Source organism: Notothenia coriiceps, unplaced genomic scaffold (assembly GCF_000735185.1).
Source record: "Notothenia coriiceps isolate Sejong01 unplaced genomic scaffold, NC01 NC01_scaffold00000339, whole genome shotgun sequence".
Taxonomy (NCBI): domain Eukaryota; kingdom Metazoa; phylum Chordata; class Actinopteri; order Perciformes; family Nototheniidae; genus Notothenia; species Notothenia coriiceps.
The window spans coordinates 10,514,214-10,535,864 of NW_011333040.1; the positions used below are offsets into that span (position 1 = coordinate 10,514,214).

Sequence of the window (21,651 nt, forward strand, 5' to 3'; positions counted from 1 at the left end):
GTGTGTGTGTGTGTGTGTGTGTGTGTGTGTGTGTGTGTGTGTGTGTGTGTGTGTGTGTGTGTGTGTGTGTGTGTGTGTGTGTCTGCAGGGCATGCTGACGGTGTCAAAAACATTTGTATCTTAGGCAGGCAAACAAACTTCTGATTCTCACTGATCAAGTGAAAATAAGGCCATGGCTTCCTCCCCTTCCTTCCTGTCTGCTCTTCTTGTCGCTATCACCTCTTCTAGTTTCCTTTTTTCTGAAAATGTCTTGGTTTTTTCTCCTTTTCCCAATGCACCTTACTCCCCTCCTCGTCTGTGTCTTTCCCTTTTTCGTTCTATGGTCAGCCTCCTCTCCTCTCCTTTCTTCTCCTCTCCTCTCCTCTCCTCTCCTTTAAAGGGGGGTAGTTTAACTATCTGTTAACACAAACATTAAAACACATTTGTCAGCACAATGAGGACAAGAGACACACACAAACTTCTAAGAAGCTCCAGTGAGTGAAGTTAACGCAATGAATAATTATGATGCACAATGCCAAACAGAGGTCACTTAATGCTAATGCAGAAGATGCAAGATCTAATTTTTTTTTTAAATGCTGTCCCTAAATAGAGATATTTGCTGGGTCTGCTAGATCATCAGGCATCTCGTAATTATTTATGAATTACTTGTAAAAATTCTATTGATATTTGGCACAAATCTGTGCTTCTTTTAGGTTGTTTGTTTTTGCAATACATTACATGGTCTCAGATTTGTATGACTGCTAGAGATCGTACGTGTGTAGCTTTTATCTCAAGAGGAGATTTTGCTGAATTTGATGTTCTGAATTTAATGAGAACATCCGCCAATTTGACATGAAAAGTCAATGTTGACATTTAAACCAGTGGTCAGCTGCAACTAAATGACATTGAATGCTGAAAAACTTTTGCACCCAGAAACATTCACCCATCATAAAGACTTTATATCTCTATATCGAGGGGAAAAAATGAATTATTCTGGTGTCCAGCAATGAACAGTAGATGTTACAAAACATATACGTGTTTCTGTAAACAGGGGTTAACACATTTTAAGTTTATATCCTTTCATGTGATTTAATATCGGTTTTAAAGACATTCATATTAAACACGACGCAACCCGACATGCTAATTTGTAATGAGCACTCTCAAAATAGACTTATTTAAATATATTCAAAAATCTGCTTGTTCCATGTCTCCACGGTTCACTCTCTTGTCTTCCCTTTAGCGATCAGCTGTGGCCATCCAGGAAGTCCCATATATGGTCGTACGGTGGGAAACGGCTTCAACCTCGACAACGTGGTCAGCTTTGTGTGTAACCGGGGTTATGAGATGGAGGGGCCCGCACACGCTCAGTGTCAGGCCAACCGACAGTGGAGCCACCCGCCCCCAACGTGTAAAGGTGGGGAGAAAAGTTAAGTGTATTCCCCCCTAACCTTATTTATCCCTAACCTTTTATTACCATCCAAACTCTTATGTTTATTTACCCTTTCTGCATTTCCCAAGTTGTCTCTCCCGTGTTTTACCACTGCTCGTTTCATTTCAGCTCATAGACTCTTCATCCTTTATTTAATTTATTGACGTTTTGAGCTAGATTTATTTCTCTACATCCCTCCTGGCTCCAGCCTCATGAATGGAAATGTCTTGATTGTGCTCACAAGTTCGTACACAAGCTATCAGCGCTCCACCAAGATTACAGAATGAAATGGCAATGAATCGTGTAAAATGTAAAATGCAACCCATTGAAAGCAAGCATTACCCTGCATGGGTGCTGGATCCAGAACACACAAACCTGCCAACATCATCAAGTCATTTGCCATATTTACCATTTTAAACACCATCCTTAATTAATCTCCTTTTTAAGCCCTTTATTATTTCACAGGCAGAAAAAAGGAAGAGAGGGAAGAGAATTGACTCTCCCATGTTTAAGCCAAATAACACATGCTTTTCTCTCTCTGTGTACGTGTGTGTGTGTGTGTCTCTGTGTCTCTCTGTGTATAGTGGTCAATTGCTCTGATCCAGGTATCCCAGCCAACTCCATCCGGCAGAGTAAAATAGAGCACGGGAACTTCACCTTTGGCACTGTGGTCTTCTATGACTGTAACCCGGGGTATTACCTGTTTGGATCATCTGTTCTGTCCTGTCAGCCTACTGGACAGTGGGACAAACCTCTGCCCGAATGTATAGGTTAGTTTGATCTGTGTCCTTTTGTCTTTTTGATTTCACAATGAAAAAAGATAGTGAATTGCCTTTGCTAAGCCTGACTGCCCTTAGTTACTGTTGCTGCACCTGTCACGTATTTAATTATACAAAAGGCACATAATGCAGTTTATAATAATAGCAGCGGCAGAGTAACCTCTCAAAACTCGTAGTTATTTTTGAACCTTGGTTTTTCAGACAGGGGTAAGACAGCAGACTTCTCATTGTTTGGCCATGGAAATAACACTCAGTTACCACCATGGACCGTGGAACGAATGTTAACCTTTAAACCTTTTTTAATTGGACACTTGGACCAGGCACCAGAATAAAATTACTCAAGGTTCTGCCAAAAATGTGGTGGGTTTAAAGTACAAGTCTTCTGAAAAAACACTGTTGGCTTTTATTAATAGAGGTGTTGATACTGTATATTTAAACAATGACATTTTGATCAATTATTACATTACATGTCACTTGTTAGATGCTTTTATCCAAAGCGACTTACATACTCCATACTGTGGACAATCCCCACAGGAGCAATTTGGGGTGAAGTGTCCCAGGGACACAACGACATGCTGACTGCAGTAGGGTTTGAACCTGTGACCCCCCTGATCCCAACACCAAGGCTCTATCCACTGCGCCATACGCCTAATTATCATTAGTGAACTGGATATGAATAAAGAATAAAAGGGCTAGAACAGTTAGTGAAGTTAAGAGAATGTAACTTTAATGCAATACAGACTTTAAAACAAGTAAAAGACACTTTTGCATTATTCTGATATCCAAAATCGAAATCAATAAAAGATCAGTATATTTCCCTCTCTTCTATGATCCCCCTATTTCTCTGCTATATCCTCCTCCTGGGGAAATTAACAGTACTGTAGCTGCACATGCTAAAGCTCACTTTAAACATATTGCTTGATTAAAGGAGTGCTGAAAATGATCTGCAGTGTGTCTGCCTGTTTCCTCACTACCCACAATCCTTCACATGTGTGTTAATGCAGCTCCTCTCACAAAGCTGTGCTTAGTTGAAACTAGCTGTCGGCCTCTCAATCCCTAACTCTCTCTCCCTCTCTTCTGATCTCTAGTTGTGGATTGTGGTCACCCCGGCTCTCCCCCTAACGGTGTGCTGAGTGGAGTTAAGTTTACATTTGGTTCAACGGTCCGATACTCGTGTCTTGGCGGGAGACAGCTGAAAGGAGAATCATCCAGGACTTGTCAGCTCAACGGAATGTGGAGTGCCCCCATGCCCTTCTGCTCTGGTAACCATTTTAACCTCTATTGAATATACCGACTTTGTAGCCCACCCTATCAGAAGGGGGAGATGGATGGATGGGAGATGTAGATGAAAGATGAGACGTCTAAAAACATGTAGACTCAACAGAGTGTGGAGCACGTCATGCAGGCCCAATTTCTTACCCCCTTGCACTCAGTGGAAGGGATAATGGGATGGATGGATGGACAGATAGAGGCTCGGCCTGGCGCATGAAAAGAGAACATATCATTCCCTGTCTGTTAAAAGGGTTGTGGAGCATAACCTCCCCCACACCCACATACTGTAAATCCACAGCCATGGACCCTTGGCCATGAGCATTTATTTTCTGGTTGTTCAATTTCAACTATTTGTAAACCGACTTTTCTTTCTTATGATGTCTCTCAGAAATGAATGTGTTTTCTCTCTTGAGGAGAACTGAAGGATGAGAATACAAATGAACATGGAGCGGTTCTTTAAATATTAACACGTTTAAATACTTCAGTGTTACCTGAGCATTTTCTTTAGCATAAGTTGTAGTTATTTAAGACAACTTTGTTTACCGTAGTGTAGCCTCCCCCTCCCCCCCCAACCCCCTGCTGGATTTACTGTATATGCATATATCATCACTTATTGAGCTATATTGTCTCTCCAGACAGCAAGCCTCCTTACCTTCCATCTTGTATAAACAAACCGTCTAACTTATATTGTTCTCAGAGGGATGGCTGGAGGCATGATTATGACTCTCCAGGCTGAGAGGCTTCCAGCTGCTGCTTATATAACAAACTCACTGGAAACTCATTCCAGACGAGTTGACTAAAAACTCATTGTTATTTACAGCTATTGCCTGGGGCATACGCAGGGTGAGCCAGGCTAATGGTGTACGTAGCAGTGATTCATGGCTTATACCTGGCTTGTTTGTACCCATGGTAGAAAAGCGACGTCAGCAATTCAGCTTGTTGACTGTTGATAAGCTAATGTTGTTTCTAATGTAATGATGTTTCTGACACCACATTTCAGGGGTAATAATACATGTATTTAAACTAGGAGGTAGAGTGGTTACTGCGTCTAGCCCTGGAGTCTCAAATTACATTCATGTTTACTTTATTGAGAATACATTATGTAATAGAGCCGATTGTGCATTTTCTAACATACGTGGATTTGGTATTCTACCTACACAAAAATGCTTTGAGACTTGATGTACTTGAGACTTGACTCCTTATTCAGGCACTGCATTCACCGCTTGAATATCTATTGATTAGGCCTATACATTAAACCGCATTGGTTCCATGTTTTTGGTTCTGTTGTTTAACTGATAAAAGATTGATACCACATTTTGATGCATATGGTCATACCAGCATGATCTTTCCAATAAACTAATCTTGATTTAGATGGAATACAGCTGGTAGATGAAATTACATGTTATAGCTAATGCTATTAGTGAGTTATGTGGTGGTCTGCTATCCTTTTGAAGTGAATTGGTTTTATAAAATGCTTCCATCTACTGATTATTCACAAACTTGATTCCCCAAACACACAAGTCGAAAACATCCTAGCTTACATTTTTTTACCCTAGTAAAATGTAATCAAAACAGACACACTACTAACATATGTATTCATTAGGTGTTGTTTGAACAGTCTATTTTAACTGTGGTTTTAACTCAACATTTTTCATATTTTGTATTATTGTTGTAATTAGTATGAAAAAAAACAGAGAAGACATGCATGCAGCTAGCCATTTCCCTGCTTTAAACCTTAATGCTAAGATCCCTTGCTGGCTGCTACATCATATTTAAAGGGCAATGGTAGAATTAGCCAAAATGTCAGCTATTCCTTAAATCTTTAGTTACAGCTAGTTAAACAAAAATGTGATTTGGAAACCATATTTTATAAGAAACGACATGATGTTCAAACGGTTTTATTAGCCCCCACCTTCCCTACTCTGCAGCCTCCAGTAAGTCTCTGGATCAGACGAGTAAGAAGGTTATAGCCTTGTAGCTTTTATCGTCGAGCTTAATGACAACTCCTGCAAACCTGGGAAAAGGAGCTTCAGCTCAGTAACCCGTGAATTTACCCGAGTCAGAGTAGAGCCAAATACTTTCTATCAGATAGACACGTGTGTGTGTGTGTGTGTGTGTGTGTGTGTGTGTGTGTGTGTGTGTGTGTGTGTGTGTGTGTGTGTGTGTGTGTGTGTGTGTGTGCAGATGCATGTCTGTGTGACCGATTAGTGGTTGTTCCAAAGTCACCTGAGGGAAACGACCGAGATTAGTTTTCACAATGCTCTGTCACACAGATACGTGCACGCCATAGACTTTGTATGACACGCACTTAGAAATACACACATGCAGCAGTGACATCAGGTAAATTGGTTGTTTTCCCCGTTGAGACCAGATACACCGGAGGCTGCATGGTGACTTTGGAGCTGTGTATGTGTGAGCTTCCATTGCAGTTGTATAGGAGGAAAAATCTCTAAAGATGCCATTTTGTTTGTGTTTGGGCTCCGTTTTAGATCCCGATATTCACATAGAAAACCTCCATCTAGCTGGAGACGATTTTCTCACATTTCTGAGCTTTTAAAGAATCCTGAGACAAAGCGGTAAAGGCTTATTTATTTTCACTTGAGAAAATCCTGAAGCATTGCTCAAGATGTTATGTCATTATGAGTTGTGTCTGAAGTATGTGTAAGCTCAATTTGGCAACAAGCCTCTAGATTTATGCAGTAAAGCACCAACCGAGCCAGTGTGAAATTAGGTTATTTGTCAAGAGTATGAGGGTAATCACAAAAACATTGCACATACATTTGGGGAATTCTTCGGCTGGTTGTTTATCACAACACCGACTTTGTTGCAAACCTTGAATTATGGTCAATAATGGATGAGGATGGTGTGAGGAAATTGAAAATCACTGTAAAAATGATAAAATATTCATTCTGCGTTCTCAGAGCTATCCAAAACTATCTAATTAGTCAGGCTTTGACGTTAATCATATGCACATATAAACCAATGCAGATGTTAGACTATTAACAAAATTGGAAATGGTGACTAGGAATGTTTGGCTTGTACATGCAGGTGACAATGTGTGTGTGAAAGTGTGTGGGTGTTCCCAGGAGCACGCTCTGTCTGTCAGGCAGAATTTGCTGACCAGGCGACTCGGCAAGGGCAGAGTGAGAATCACTCACACATACAGTGCGTCCCAACCAGCAGCACACACACACACATACACACACACACACACACATTCACACACACACACATTCACACACACACACATTCACACACATTCCCTCTTAAGGCAAACATATGCGTCTTGTCACCAACATATGTGTGTCGTCCATAAGAAATTGTACCCATGCTATACTCAAGTCTCCCGAGAATGTGATTCATATTCAAACAAAGCAAATATTCACCTCATTTTGTTGAGTTCACTTTACAATTTTGTTGATGAAAAACAATTATTGTTATTTTGCGTCTTTTTAATCTTTTGCGTTCTCTATTGGGATTTAAAATGTGATATGTCAAAAGTAATTTGAAGGTTTGAAATACATTCTTGGTTATGTAAAGTGTTGTAGTTTTGAAGTCGGAGACCTAACTCTGTCTTCTCGTTGCTCTCCCTGTAGGCGACACAACGGGTTCCTGCGGCGATCCCGGCATTCCCTCCCAGGGTTCCAGGGAACAAACGGATTTCAAGATCCGTTCCAAGGTTTATTTCAGCTGCACAGAGGGCTACGATCTGATTGGTTCTTCAGAACGGATGTGCTTCCCTAATGGGACGTGGTCTGGCACACAGCCCTTCTGTAAACGTAGGAAGATCATTTTACTTAATCTCAACACAAAACAACAGTCTGACACTGATCCAGTCTAAAGATCCACCCATGTACTGCACAGTCAGTTTATATGAGCATATTCACAGAGCTGGAACTCACTGAGATGCTCTTTTCTCTCTCATTCTTTCATTTCCCCCCCAGCTGTCCAGTGTGGTAACCCTGGCACTCCCAGTAATGGCCGGGTCTTTCGTTTGGATGGAACAACGTTTTCTCACTCGGTCATCTACTCCTGCGTGGAGGGCTACCTGCTCAGCGGCACCACCACCAGGCTGTGTCAGGCCAACGGGACCTGGTCAGGAGCGCAGCCCAACTGCACCAGTGAGTAACCTGATGGATGATTACAGTGGTGGAAAGCTTTCCCAAGGTTTCTTGAGTATATTCACTTCCGGCAACTTTATATTTTTACTTCACTACAATTTTAGGAAAATATGCAATTTATTACTCCACTACATTTACATGTATCTGGTTAAGATCATTACCAGATGAAAAATATCCATACTATTCATGCTAGGTAAAAACCCTATTTCTCAAAACGTGTTGATTATTACGTTTTTAAGTAGCACAATCTTACGCATTTGCAGCAGTAGTATGCAATATACACTTAATCAGCAGTTATATTTAAACAAAAACATTTTAGATATCTATAAATAATAGTAAAACATGATAGTAATTTGTTTACTAAGTAAGACTCCTAAGGCAGGACGTTTAATTGTAGTTCAATTGTATCACAGTGTGGGATTAGTACTTTGACTAGTGGATCTGAATACTTTCTCCACGACTTATAAATCAGTTTGAACATAGTTGAAATACCTGACACTCAGAGTAAATGGAGTTTTCAGCATTACATTTTTTAGCAAAACCTTTTTTTCTAAATAAACTCAAATTCAAAGTGATTTTAGGCTAAAGAGCAAACTGTCAGCTTTATGTATTACTTACTGTATATTATCAGGGTATTAAATCCTTCAAGTAATAAATAAACACCACCAAACTCCTGATGTGTGATTATAAGGTCTGCTCCCCAGCCTTTTGGGACCCTATTTCATGCACCGATTTAAATTATTCTGCGACAGGTTGGCTTCTGAGTAATGAAATCAGCCTCAAATGTTCATGCTCCTGCTACAGACTTTATAGAGTTACATGAATAACCTTGATTGTTGTTTACTTTAGCTAATTTGCTTTTTGAACTCTGTAAATAACCATAAAATAAAACGTTCAGCTGCCATAAGAAATGTGACCTGGCCATGGTTGAACAAGTGTTAATCAGTGCTGCATGTTACACAGACTACAAAATCTGAATGTACAGTTGCGTATAACAATAACGATTAACATGAATTTTAGTTGGTAACAAAATACCTCGTTAAACACAATTCTACATTGTGTCTAAAGGTAAACTTCACCGAGCTCTGGACCCAACATGAACAACAGTATTTAAATGTTGAAATACACAGCAGTAAGGATAAGAGAGATAAAAATGCTGAGAAACCACATCTCTTTACGATGGGTTCCTGGCAAGAAACTATGTTTTTTAAGAATCCCCTGACTTTAAGGATATAGCCTTTTACAGTACATTACAATAAATCTATTTACAGCCATGACATTATCTGGGGTGGGTAAAAGCATTTAAAGTGCCTATTAGACCGTGAAGGACGAAGCGTTATAAGTATAGTTTAGGGAATCCTAATGCTCCTTAAAACAGTCCCAGGACAACTGCAGCAATTTTACATATCTGTGTTGTTTCATTCACCAGAAGGAAAGCCTGTAACTGAATCTCAAAGCTCCTCTACAGTGTGATGTAACTGTAGAAACAGAACATTACACAAATAAGTAAACTAATTAAGTATAGTTAATAAAGATAAATATGCAGTTCTAATGAAGTCGTCCCTTGGATCACCGGCACTTTTTTAAGACCAGATTAAATATGTTTACAATTAAAGACTTAATCAAAAGCTAGGACATTCTGGTGTATTTATCAAAGGGTCCTTTATAGGCCTACACAGATTTTTAAAACAGTGATAAAACGATTGCAAACTACAAAAATCTGAACAAATGACTCCTTTCCCCTTTTGTAAGTCGACAGTATCCTTTTTCTGTTCACTTAATTACATCTCCTCAGCTTTCTTTTTTCTCCCTCTTTATCACTCCTTCTATTTCAATCACGCATGTAGGAGCTTTATGCAAAGTGAATACTAAATTGTATCGCCATAGCAAAAACTGTTAAGCAATCTACGTCTTCATCCAATTTCTTCCTCTCCTATCCCACTTGTCCGTCTCCCTAGTGATAAACTGCGGGGATCCTGGTGTGCCTGCCAGTGGTCTTCGCTATGGAGAGGACTTTACGATTGGTCAGAATATTTCCTTCCAGTGCCAACCAGGATACAGGATGGAGGAGGACGGGTCCCCTTTGAGGACATGCACCAACAATGGGACCTGGAGTGGGATTATGCCTATGTGTGCAGGTAAATTGTTAATAAAACCACTTGAAGCTTGGGTAGATCATTTATTTTAAAGGTCACCTATTATGCAAAATCCATGTCCTTTATACATAAACATGCGTCCCCTCTGTGGAAAGAGATTCTGAAAGTTTCATGAAAAAAGTTTTGCCCACTTTTTGTCCTGATCCATTTATATAAAAACCTGTCTGAAAATGAGCTGATCAGATTTTGGCCACTTTATGATGTCATAACGATTTTTTGGCTTGTGTAACCATTAGCCAATCACCAACCAAGGTAACCCCCCACCCACCTTATCACCTGAATCTCCTCCTAGAGCACCATTGTGGGTTTTTTAACCAAATACCTCTCAGAGGGGCGTCGGGAGTGGCTCCTTATTTTCATCTGAAGTAACAGACAGAGAATCAGCACTTTTGAAACAGGGCTGAAACAGAGGGCTTTATGGGATGCTGCAATGATCTGTTTGGTATTTCGAGGCCAAACACTTCAGAGACATGTTTTGTATATATCTGAGACCTATTATATATTGATGAAAAATAGTAAAATAGGGGACCTTTAAGTAGAGTCTTCAATTAATCATATGCTCATAAGCTTGCTTAGAGTGCTCCATCTGCCTATCAAGCTCTCATTGAGGTAGTTTGATCAAGTTAACAGTGGCACTCCTATACCCAACGCCCTCTAGTGGACTTCTCCTCCAACATTAGTCATGCAGTGTGCATTCATTTCATTTCATTTCAAACCTTTATTTAGACAGATTGGTCCCTTGAGATCATCGATCTCATTTACAAGGGAGATCTGCATCATTTAGTTCCACATGAAACATAAAAACAACAAACAAACAAACAACAGAGGATATCATATTTACATATTCAACATTTACAAATACCCAGAGTGTCAGAAAGCATTTCATTTAGACGTGCCTTAAATACATTCAGAGAAATAAAAATGCTCAATTTCAATTTTGCCTGTAGACTGTTCCAAGCAAGTGGAGCTGCGCACATAAAAGCTGACTTCCCTAAGACAGTCCTTACTCTTGGCACATCTAACAAGACTATATCCTGCGATCGCAGACAATAGCTGCTTGCAACTTTCTGCTTTATCAATGAACAGATATAATACGGGAGTTTGCCCAACATAGCTTTATAGATAAAAGTGTACCAGTGACTGAGCCTCCGTACAGTGAGTGATGGTAAACCTGCCTTGGTATACAGTGTACAGTGATGAGTAAGTGCTTCATGTGTTTTGAGTAACTGGCCTTCGATGTAGGTATGGGGAGGAGCCGAGATATTTTTTTTCAAAATGTAGCTTTTAATTGCTCATTCTCCAAAGATGCCTACCCCAGCTTTAACTCAGCTTAAGATATTTTTGGCAGTCTTAAATTGTTCATACATTTGTTCTTTAGAGTGTACTATACACAACCACCTTTATAATTGCTTTTTCCAGAGAATGTTTCTAGTATATAAAATGTCTCATGTTTACAGCTCGCACATGGTGTGTAATAACATGGTTGCTCCAAATCCAACTAAACACTTGTATTTAAAGACAAACACGGCAGATTCTGCTCTCCTCCCAGGAGGGGCCTCCTAAGAAAATCAAGATATCTAAACAAAGAGCCACGTGTAACCTCTTGTAATTGCCTTGATTACTTTAAACTGTGTCTGTTATTGAATTCAATTATAAACTAAATTCCAAATCAGTCGTTGAAATCAGTGATCCAATCAATGAGTCTCTCTCTGAAAAGCTATCCCTCAATTTCCACCACAGTCACTTTTCACCTGCAGCTGCTAAAAACTGGCACCTTTTTTTTGTTATTTTCTTTCCTAACACCTCCCTTTCTCTCCCCCTATCCCTCCCTCTCACGCAGCTGTGACCTGCCCGGCCCCCCCTACCATCAGTAACGGGGTACTGCAGGGCACTGACTTTGAGTGGGGGAGCAGTGTGAGCTACAGCTGCTCTCCAGGATACGAGCTCTCGTTCCCAGCCGTCCTGACCTGCGTGGCCAATGGCACCTGGAGCGGCATGCTACCACAGTGCTTACGTAAGAACACACACACACACACACACACACACACACACACACACACACACACACACACACACACACACACACACACACACACACACACACACACACACACACACACACACACACACACACACACACACACACACACACACACCTACAAATATGTCAGCACTCACACTGCCTGTCAGTATTCTTTCCCATTCATTAGTTACAGTTGGAAACCAAATCTACATTTGTCCTTGAGCTACATTGTGCTTATTTGCAAGGTGAGCACCACATAGTAAAATGGGATCGTGTGTGTGTGTGTGTGTGTGTGTGTGTGTGTGTGTGTGTGTGTGTGTGTGTGTGTGTGTGTGTGTGTGTGTGTGTGTGTGTGTGTGTGTGTACAGCTAAGTTTTGTGGGGACCCAGGTACCGCAGTCGGAGGCTTCAAAGAGGGACGAAGTTTCATCTATCAATCAGAAGTCTTGTTCAGTTGTTCTCCACCTCTCCTTCTGGTGGGAACGGCAACCAGACAATGTGAAAGTGACGGTTCCTGGAGCGGCACGCAGCCTCGCTGTATCGGTAATTTGTATTCAATTATATTCACTTGATGAGCAAACAAAACCGAGAATATACAATTCAGGGAGTCCTTCCTTTAAACTAGAGAATCTCATGCTCATAAGGTATTAGTTTGTATCATACTTATATCAACTTTCTTTCCCTACTTGGCCAAAATAAAAAAGTTTGAGTTTCCCCTCGTTTTTCACATTTTTCATTTTCAAACTCAACTGCAAGTACTGATGTTTAAAATGACTTTGGATCTTGTAACATGTGGCTACACTACCATAACTTTATAAAAATATATAATGGGCAACATATTTAATTTAAATGTCACTGATCAGAAAGGGGAATCATGAAAAACAGCATTACTCTGACCAGACATGAAATGCCATTTTTTGAAAACTTTTCAATATTTGGGGTTCGAGCTACAGAAAATACTGAGATTTGAAACCTAGACCCATAAGTCTTACCCAACCAAATTAAAATATGAAAGTCAAATCTTCAGCACTTTTTTTCTGAACACATTTATTAGTTAAGAAAATTCCCCTTAGGATGCAGTACCAAGGCTCTTAACCTCCACCAAAAAATTATTTAAGAAATTACTGATTACTTTTTAATAGTTCCTGACTATATCATCAATCATTCACCCTCACATAATCTGGAGCGCAGCCTGGTATCCTCAGGCCGGGGTGTCTGACCCACTTCAAAGTCTGGGTTAATATTAAAATGCAGAGGTAGTACATCTTAAAATGATATTTCTTAGAAGGAAGTAAAAAGTATCCTATCCAAACACAATATAACATACCGGTTTGATTGTCGTGCCATCGCTGTACATATTTTCTTTTGATTTCTGCGGTTTCGCTTGTTTTTAATGTGTTTACTTTCTTGAAGGAATAGATGTGTGGGTTTGTAACCTGTGAAATGATTTAGTTTATGTTGGTGTCAGTTGATCAGGACTGGTGTGTGGCTCAGCGGGGGGTCTGGACTGGTGACTGCTTAATGATCATGGCAATTAATGGTCGACGCCCACATTTCCATTTACTCCTGGGTTTGCTGTGCGTGGCAGCTGCTGTTCTGTCAAAGTTAAAGTTACACAGACTTGTCCGAATAATAATGAGTGGAGGACTCAGGGGAGGACAAGCCTTAAAGAGTTCCACTGATGTTAGTAAAGCTATCATTTCAAATGTGGCACCTTTACTTTTTTGCATTTTACAAACACTTATTCCTACTTTTAAACACAGTTCAAGTGAATATTACAAGTCTGTGTCATTAGCTTTAGCTCCTACTACCAACCACAACTCCATTACACCAACATGTTTATCCAACATCCTCAATGGCAAGGCTTCAACTTTCATTGTACACCAAGAGTCATCAGATATATTTTAGATGTCATATAACTACAACATACTTATTTAAAATCTAGGTTTTGCAGCTGATAATCACAAAGCCAATGTGTTTTAAGATGAATTCTAGAAACTTCCCTTTGACGTTAGTACAAAGTACTTAGACTATGAACCGAATTCCAGCATTTTAAAGAAAATGAATACAGTATAATGTTCAAAAATATTCAGTGAGTAATTTAGTATGGATCTTATATTGGAACCCTTTTTCAGAAATTAAAGAGACAGTCTTTGTTCGTGAGCGAGGAGGGTATCTGCTCTGTACCATGCAATATTTAGTGAAAAGGTGTCCGAACAAGGGCATCCACAGGTGACATAAAACAAGCTGCTGCTATCCAGGAATGATAAAAAATGGACATTCAGAACACATTACAAATAGTCCCACTGGGTCACTTCATCGCCACATGATGTTTAGAGCACCACTTCACATGTCTGACTCCGAGCAGGTGCTTAAACATCAAGTACGGTGATGAATTGTAATAAATGAGAGCTTTTGTAATGCGAACAGACACTCGACTCTTTGTTCCTTCATAGCGCTAGATGGGGCATGCTAACAGAACTCTACAGCTAGTATAAAGGTGAATGCTCCTTGTGAAATCGACTATCTAAAAATAGAAGGCTCCCTCTGAAGTGTTACTCCACTGATGTAAAGACTTAATCTATAGCGACTGCAGCAGAAGAAGTTACAGCATGCTCAGGGAAATCTTCCCGTTGTATACCACGACTTCTTCTCAAGACTGTGAAACAAACACGAGCATACACACAAACATCCCAGTGTTTTCTGCTGTGATGGAAGTGAATGTAATGTCCGCTGTTGGGCTTTGGGTGTGTGTGCTGGGGTGATTTATTAGTGTGTGATTGCAGCTGTATGTTAGTGTGTGATGTGAGAGAAACAGAATGAGTTTTGAGCCCAAGCAGCCTGCTCTTTAAATAAGGAAGAAGAAGGGGGGCAGCGGAGTGGAGGGGGGGAGAGAGAGATACAGTGACATGCAAAGATAAAAGATTGAGGAAGAGAGCAGTTAGAGAAAGAAGGGGAGAGAGAGGGAGGGAGAGAGGGCAGTTAGAGAGGTACAGGAAGAGAGGCGGGGGTAAGAGAGAGAGGAGTGGGGAGTGAATCTGTCATTTCGGAAGCTGTGTTGAATCGAGCTCTGAGTCAGGATGTGCTTTACATGCTGATGTTCATGCCCCACACACACTCTCTTTCTCTCACACACACACACACACTCTCAGAGCTGGCCCCTCTTCGTTTTCTGATAAAGCACTACTGCCCCCTGCTGCCCTGCCGGGGTACATACCCTACAGTTACCATGACAACAGAGAGGAGAGGGAAGTTGAGGGAGGGCATATAAAGCTTCTGCTAATTTGTCTTTCTTTTAGATTTTTTGTGTGTGTAATTACTTCCACGCCTGTTCCGTTCCTTTCAGAACCGACCAAAACCAGCTGTGATAACCCGGGGACGCCACGCTACGGATCCTTAAACCGGACCTTCGGTTTCAAGGTAACTTACCCCTTCTGACAGATAACTAACTCCAGCTACCTTCCCATACAAGTAGTTAACTTTTAAACTAATATAGAAGCTGACATCGTGCCTCCTAGGATAAGAAAATGGAGCTTAGCATCTATTGTATCGCCAAGAAAAAAGAGGAGAGAGGCAGACGGGAGACGAAACGGACATCTTTGGAAACTGTTGCTCAGACAAAACAAGACATTTAAAGATGTTAACTTGGATATGCAAATATGTCAAAGTTGATTAATGTGGAAGGTAGATTGCAGATGAATCAATTATGAAACTAATTGTTGGAATGGCCTTTTACAACCAGGCAAATGAAGCGATAGCTACCACGCTGCTACATAGAGGTGGCAAAATATCTCATGACAGGAGGGGGTAGAAGGTGGACACAAATGTGAGATGTTTTGATTACATGACTAACATTTTGAACTTGGAAGTCTATCAGGAAGGATGCCATATGATGCTGATATTTTCCTCCCTTCATTTTAAACGTTAATACTATACTTATATATGTTAAAAGAGTGATGGTTGCTGTAATTATTCTTCCTGTCCCTTACTGCGTTTAAGTCACTGTAAAAGATGGGGGAGGGATGATTCACTGTACAGTTCTGAACAGAAAAAAGGCTTTCTAAAGTTCAGCCAAGTTTTCCCCTTCACTGAGGCTCATCAAGGAGAGAAACAAGAAACAAGAAAGAAATGCCACCAAAATAACCAGAGCATCCTTGCTTCGGCTGAACTCTGAAATATAGGAATGGACTGAATGAGCACTTTATTTATCCCCATATGTATAACAGTATAATGATAATATAAATTTCATTACAGCAAATTACATTTCAACCTAATTACTAATGTGAATATAGTCATAAGATGGGTAATTTACAAATGTATCTATCCGGTGTAATGACTGGATTAAATGCAAACCTTTGTAGTATTCCATTATTTAAATTGTATCACTTTAGTCCTGTTTGTGTTGTCATCCCTCACCATCCCCTCTCCCTCTCTTTCCAGGTGGGGAACGTGGTGTCGTTCCAGTGCCAGCCGGGTCATTTGATTCAGGGCTCTTCCTCTAGAACCTGCCAGCCTGATCTGATGTGGACCGGTTTTCAACCTGAGTGCATACGTAGGAAACATTCATCCTATCATCCTGTCAACCTATCGCCCATCCATCCCCTGTCCGTCAGACTCTTAACTCCAGTTCACAAATCTCCTCTCCCCCCCTACAGCCCATGCCTGCAAACAGCCGGAGAGCCCGCTCCATGTGGACGTGGTGGGGATGGACCTGTCTGGTTTTGGCTACACCTTGGTGTACAGCTGTCAGCATGGCTACTTCCTGGCAGGAGGTTCTGAGCACAGAGTCTGCAAGAACGACGGCACCTGGACGGGAAAGATGCCTATATGTCGAGGTAAGGAATAGAAACCAATGCATGACTTCAATTGTATTACTTGCACTATTTTATCTGTTTTATTGTGTTGCACTGTTGGAGGAGCCTGGGACCTAAGATTTTCATCCACATAACTACACTGTCGCTATGTACGGATGACAATAAAAGCCTTGAATCTTGAGGTAGGGGCATTTAGTGCGTCTTGCTCAAGGACACTCTATCAGCATGCAAACTGGGGCAAACCGGCCATCTGGAGAAGGGTGAGATTAGCTCAAAGATAAAACAATATCCCATGGTGTTTCACTATTAGATTAGCCTTAATTACATTTATTAGGTAGAGCGATGGAAGACTGATTTTATTGTTAGGGTATTCCAATTCAAATTACCAAAATGTGTTGTCATGTATCTACACTTAAATTATTCGACGAAGTCCTAAAAAAAGCTAAAATACTCTAAAACCAAGTTGTATATCTTGTCTGTTGCCACTTTTCATGTTAATGGGATCAGTCTGACCGACATATACAGGCATGTGTTAGCAATAGCAGGCATTCTGCTATTGTTCTATTCTAGTCCTACAGTGCCTGATTGTAAGTGCCCAATGACCTTTTATGACCTCATACACTTGCATAGGGTTTCCACCATAAGGGAGAACTCAGACGACATCAATACTTGCCAAAACCATTTATCCATAATGTGTTTTTAGTAGCTGTTCTGAAGCTTTCAATCGTATCCCACAATCTCCAACAGCAGATGGAGTTTGCTGAGCTGTAATTTCAGACGTTGATATTTCCACTCTTCTGAGCACTTTAAGGACTTCTCGTCCCCATTAGCCTGAAAGTGGCTCTCTGACTCTGAAAACGGCTGTAGACAAAACAATCTCACCACAAGGCCCATTTAGTGTGCCTCCATTAACACTATTGGAGAAAAGGGACATTCCCTAAGATGTAAAAGTTATGTTAATATGTGTTTTTTTAGGCATTCGTAGAGCTTCTGTCTTTTTTTATCAAGGCATGCTAACAGAGGAAGTTGTGCAAGGGAACAATTCAAACTTCAGCTTTGAAATCTCTCACCAGGTCTGCCACCTTGTTGACCCGTGGTAGCCTTTAAAATTAGAGCTTTCTCTGATCCAATTTGAGATTCTAGGACAAATACTCTCTCCTGCTTGCCTTTACTTGTTGGCAACAATGGCTGCATGTTGAAGTGATGGCAGGTGCAGCCCTGAATAGTCAAAAGTGTCTTAAGGCCATTCTTAAAAGGATCCAATATTCACAACAGTTATTGGTCATGAACTGTATTTGCAGTGCCTATAAAGAACCATTAAAGAGGCTTATCTTGGAGGACCCTGACACTTGTCACTTATTACGAACATGTGTGAGTAATAGTAAGCAACGCTGCATTCTAATGTGGTGTTCTGAACGAGCAGTAAGTTATACAAGAGTCAGACATGCTTTGTCCCACCATTCTGCTCGTGTTTTATTTGGACATTGTCTTCAAGCCTCTGTCTCTCCTGTGTGTGCAGCTGGGGAGAAGAAGAAGCCTGTAAAACCAGCAACAGGAACTCCAAGCCCCAAACTAAACGGTCAGTTCTATCCCTTTATTTTACTTTCCACAATAGTACCCCCGTCATTCTTTGTCTATTCTTGACTTTTCTTATCCGTTTCTATTTTGGTCGGCTTTAGTTTGGTCTTGTCTTCTATACTTTAATAGATTCTGCTCTGCTCCTGTCCAACTTTGCTCTGCCCTGTTCTACACTGTTGTTCTTTTTGAGTTTTTGTCGATGTTATTGTACTTCAGGGCTTTCTTTCCATCATGGTTCTAAATAATGTATGTTTCCTCAACGCCCATAGAAAGAAGGATGAACTATGGTGATGATCTGCTTTTCTCTGTATCGCTGTTTTGTTCAGTGCTCTATATTTCAGATCTGCTCTGTTGTTATCTGTACTGTTCTGTTGTAATTGAATAACTATTTGATTTGTATTGTAACCTACAGCTGCTATATGCACTAGGGCTGTAATACCCAAACAGGGAAGCAACCTTTACATCTGATTCAGCTTAAGCCAGGCATTCATTATTGTTTATTCTTGCATGTACTATATATGGATATAGGGTTTTAGGCGACCTGAACTTTATATATTTACTAATCAAAAATCACTTAAGCAAATAATAGAAAAAGGGGAAATGTGGTCCTATGTATTTTTCTGCAACATGTTTACTTGATTGAACTAAATTGGATAACATCAAATACCTCAGCCCTCTGAGACTTAACTTATTTTGTTTAATGAATATACAGCTCAAGCATATAATCATCATTTAATCAATTATTTTCTTAAGTTTTGAGAATTTTAATTGTTATAAACAAAGTCAAACAATCAAATGTAAGCTTTAAAAAAGGCATGACCTATGTTTTCTCTTTCGTGTTCATACTGTTTTGTTTTTTTGAATCTACCCTGTTCTGTTATTTTCTAATCTGTTTGGTTATTAATCAGATAGTACAGGTCCTTGATTATCATTGGCTTAGGTGCATACAAAGCCATTGTAAAATACTCTGTAAACACATGCTGTACCTGTGCCGCATTACATAAGTGTTACTGTGCTGAACAAATTGTTTCAAATATCAGATTATGTTGTGAGTCATAGGTTTCTTGGTGGACTTGTAGTGGTAAAAAGAGATGGAGAGGATAAAGGAGGAGGTGAATAACAAAAGGAGACACACTGAATATTACTGAGGGAGAAATGAAAGGGCTGCAAAAGTAAATAAAAAAGCTAGAACTGTTAAACGTGATCTGTTAACGGTTTTGAAATCTGGAGAGAAACACCTGGCTATCGATTTCAATGAGCGCTAAAAAAGGAAAGTTGAACCCTATGGTTCAGCAGTTAGGGGTTAACAAGCGAGAAACGCTGCACAGATATCCTCACTTCTGGCACCTCACAATTAAAACCTGTACTAGCAAAGAGGAGAGCTAACATTAGGGAACACTGATCTAAAATGTGCTCAATTAATAGCAATAACCAGCTGAATCACCCCAGTCACGAGTGCTTTCCACTGTTCTGATAGATCGCTGAAGAACAACATGGCATGGCTGAAGAATCATCTAAGTTCTCCAAAAATATTAACATATCTCTTGCTGTGTATTTCTATCTACATATATTTAGCAACCATCTTGTGAAAGCAACACGCCCTGTGGTTTAATGTGTCCCGTTTGATACTCTTCTCTCCTATAGTTCCAGATGACGTCTTTGCTCCTAACTACATATGGAAAGGCTCCTATAATTACCGTGGGCGGAAGCAGCCGATGACTCTGAGCATCACCAGCTTCAACTCCACCACAGGGAGAGTCAACGTCTCCCTTAGCAACGGAAACATGGAACTGCTCCTATCAGGCATGTCTGCAAGTGGATAATTAATTATACTAATTAACTCCACACTGTTCATTCAGTACAGCACACGGGAGATGACATGACAGGACGCGTCATAGTCATAATGTATGTCCTGATAATGCTACAGTATATCATTATTTATCCTTTGGTGACAAACTAAATAATACACACGTAGCTTTCGGTTTAAATGCAGCTTCAACCATTTAAACATCATATAAGACTATTCATATCACTTATTCTGTGTCTGGCTTTCTCTTCTTTCCCAGAGCTACCAAGCTTCTTTTTAATTTTGTTTCTGTATTCCAACCAAAACTGACACGTGCACTTTTTCACACACAGACCTCCCAGGGTCCTACAACAGTGTCTGCAGGGGGTTAAGACCCTATTAAAAAACAAATCCTCTTGAAGCAAGAATTGCTTCTTGGAGTGAGCAGAGAGCACAAACACCACATCACAAAACCTTGCAGCTATTCCACTTTTAACATTCATCTTCTGGCCTGAAGGAGCAGATTTACTGTTGATCAATAACAGCTAAAGCTGCACTCACACAGGCACAAAAGGCCAGGACCCCCGTAGCATAAAATGTTAATGTTTCTCTTCTTAAAGGAATACTTCATCATTAAAATGAGCAGTTGTGTCTCAATAACTCCGCCTGTGTTACCTTCAATTCTATAAGAACGCTTTTTCCCCCCTATTGTGATGGAGAATCCAAAAATGGAGGACATTTTTGTTCGAGTGAAGTAAATAGGGGCCAGATTTAACAATAGCAAAACGATATCAAAACATCTGTTTACAAACTCTCACTCTACGTGTGCAGGATAAAAGTTGTGTTTCTCCAGTTGTGTGTTCACTACTTCCCAAGCTCAGGCGGACTATCCATCCAGACTCCTGAACCAGCATGAGACTGTAATGGTGGAAGTGTATTACATTTTGGGCCAAAAATGAATGTGTTTGTAAGCAGTGAACATACAACTGGATGAATAAGACTTACGTTATACTGCACAACTAGTGTGACATTTCATAAATGGATATTTTAATATAGTTAGCATATGGTAAACATGGCCTCCATTTATTTTAATTAAGCACTCTTTGTCAGAACATGCTGTCAACATTATGCTGTGTCCCAGATTTCATCATTATTATAAATTACAAAATTATAATTTTCAGCTTCATTTAGATTTAGATTTTACATAAAATATGTATCTTTTGTCAGATAAGATAAGATAGTACTTTATTGATCCCAATTTGGGAAATGTTTGTGTTGCAGCAGCATAAAAAGACATGGCATTGAACAATAAAAATTAAAAGAGAAGAAATAAACAAGAAAGTAGAAAATATACATGTTGAATTTACAAATTAACAATAACAAGATATAAAGCAAGGTATTATGTATACATAAGTATGTGACAGATGGAATATTAAATATTAATCTGAATATATCAATGTAAAATGTACAGTGTGATTTTATTCCAATTTATGTGAATAAGGGAAAGAATACACATAATCTATTCTTTCCCTTATTCACATAAATTGGAATAAAATCACACTGTACATTTTACATTGATATATTCAGATTAATATTTAATATTCCATCTGTNATTACTTTATTGATCCCAATTTGGGAAATGTTTATGCTGCTGCAACACAAACATTTCCCAAATTGGGATCAATAAAGTACTATCTTATCTTATCTGACAAAAG

The 21,651-nt window shown here is 39.9% G+C and overlaps 1 protein-coding gene across 1 annotated transcript in view; it reads left to right on the top strand.

The window, feature by feature from the left end:
* The window catches only part of LOC104950819 (CUB and sushi domain-containing protein 3-like), a 109,958-nt gene extending 89,985 nt beyond the window's left edge, over positions 1–19,973 (top strand). The window contains exons 13-25 of the mRNA XM_010777401.1: positions 1,220–1,393; positions 1,993–2,178; positions 3,276–3,449; positions 7,056–7,238; positions 7,404–7,580; positions 9,539–9,718; positions 11,577–11,750; positions 12,128–12,301; positions 15,105–15,178; positions 16,199–16,310; positions 16,414–16,593; positions 18,092–18,151; positions 19,795–19,973. Of these exons, the coding sequence (XP_010775703.1) occupies positions 1,220–1,393; positions 1,993–2,178; positions 3,276–3,449; positions 7,056–7,238; positions 7,404–7,580; positions 9,539–9,718; positions 11,577–11,750; positions 12,128–12,301; positions 15,105–15,178; positions 16,199–16,310; positions 16,414–16,593; positions 18,092–18,151; positions 19,795–19,973 (2,027 nt within the window). The remainder of the gene's footprint in view (positions 1–1,219; positions 1,394–1,992; positions 2,179–3,275; positions 3,450–7,055; positions 7,239–7,403; positions 7,581–9,538; positions 9,719–11,576; positions 11,751–12,127; positions 12,302–15,104; positions 15,179–16,198; positions 16,311–16,413; positions 16,594–18,091; positions 18,152–19,794) is intronic.
* Positions 19,974–21,651: the final 1,678 nt, after the last annotated feature.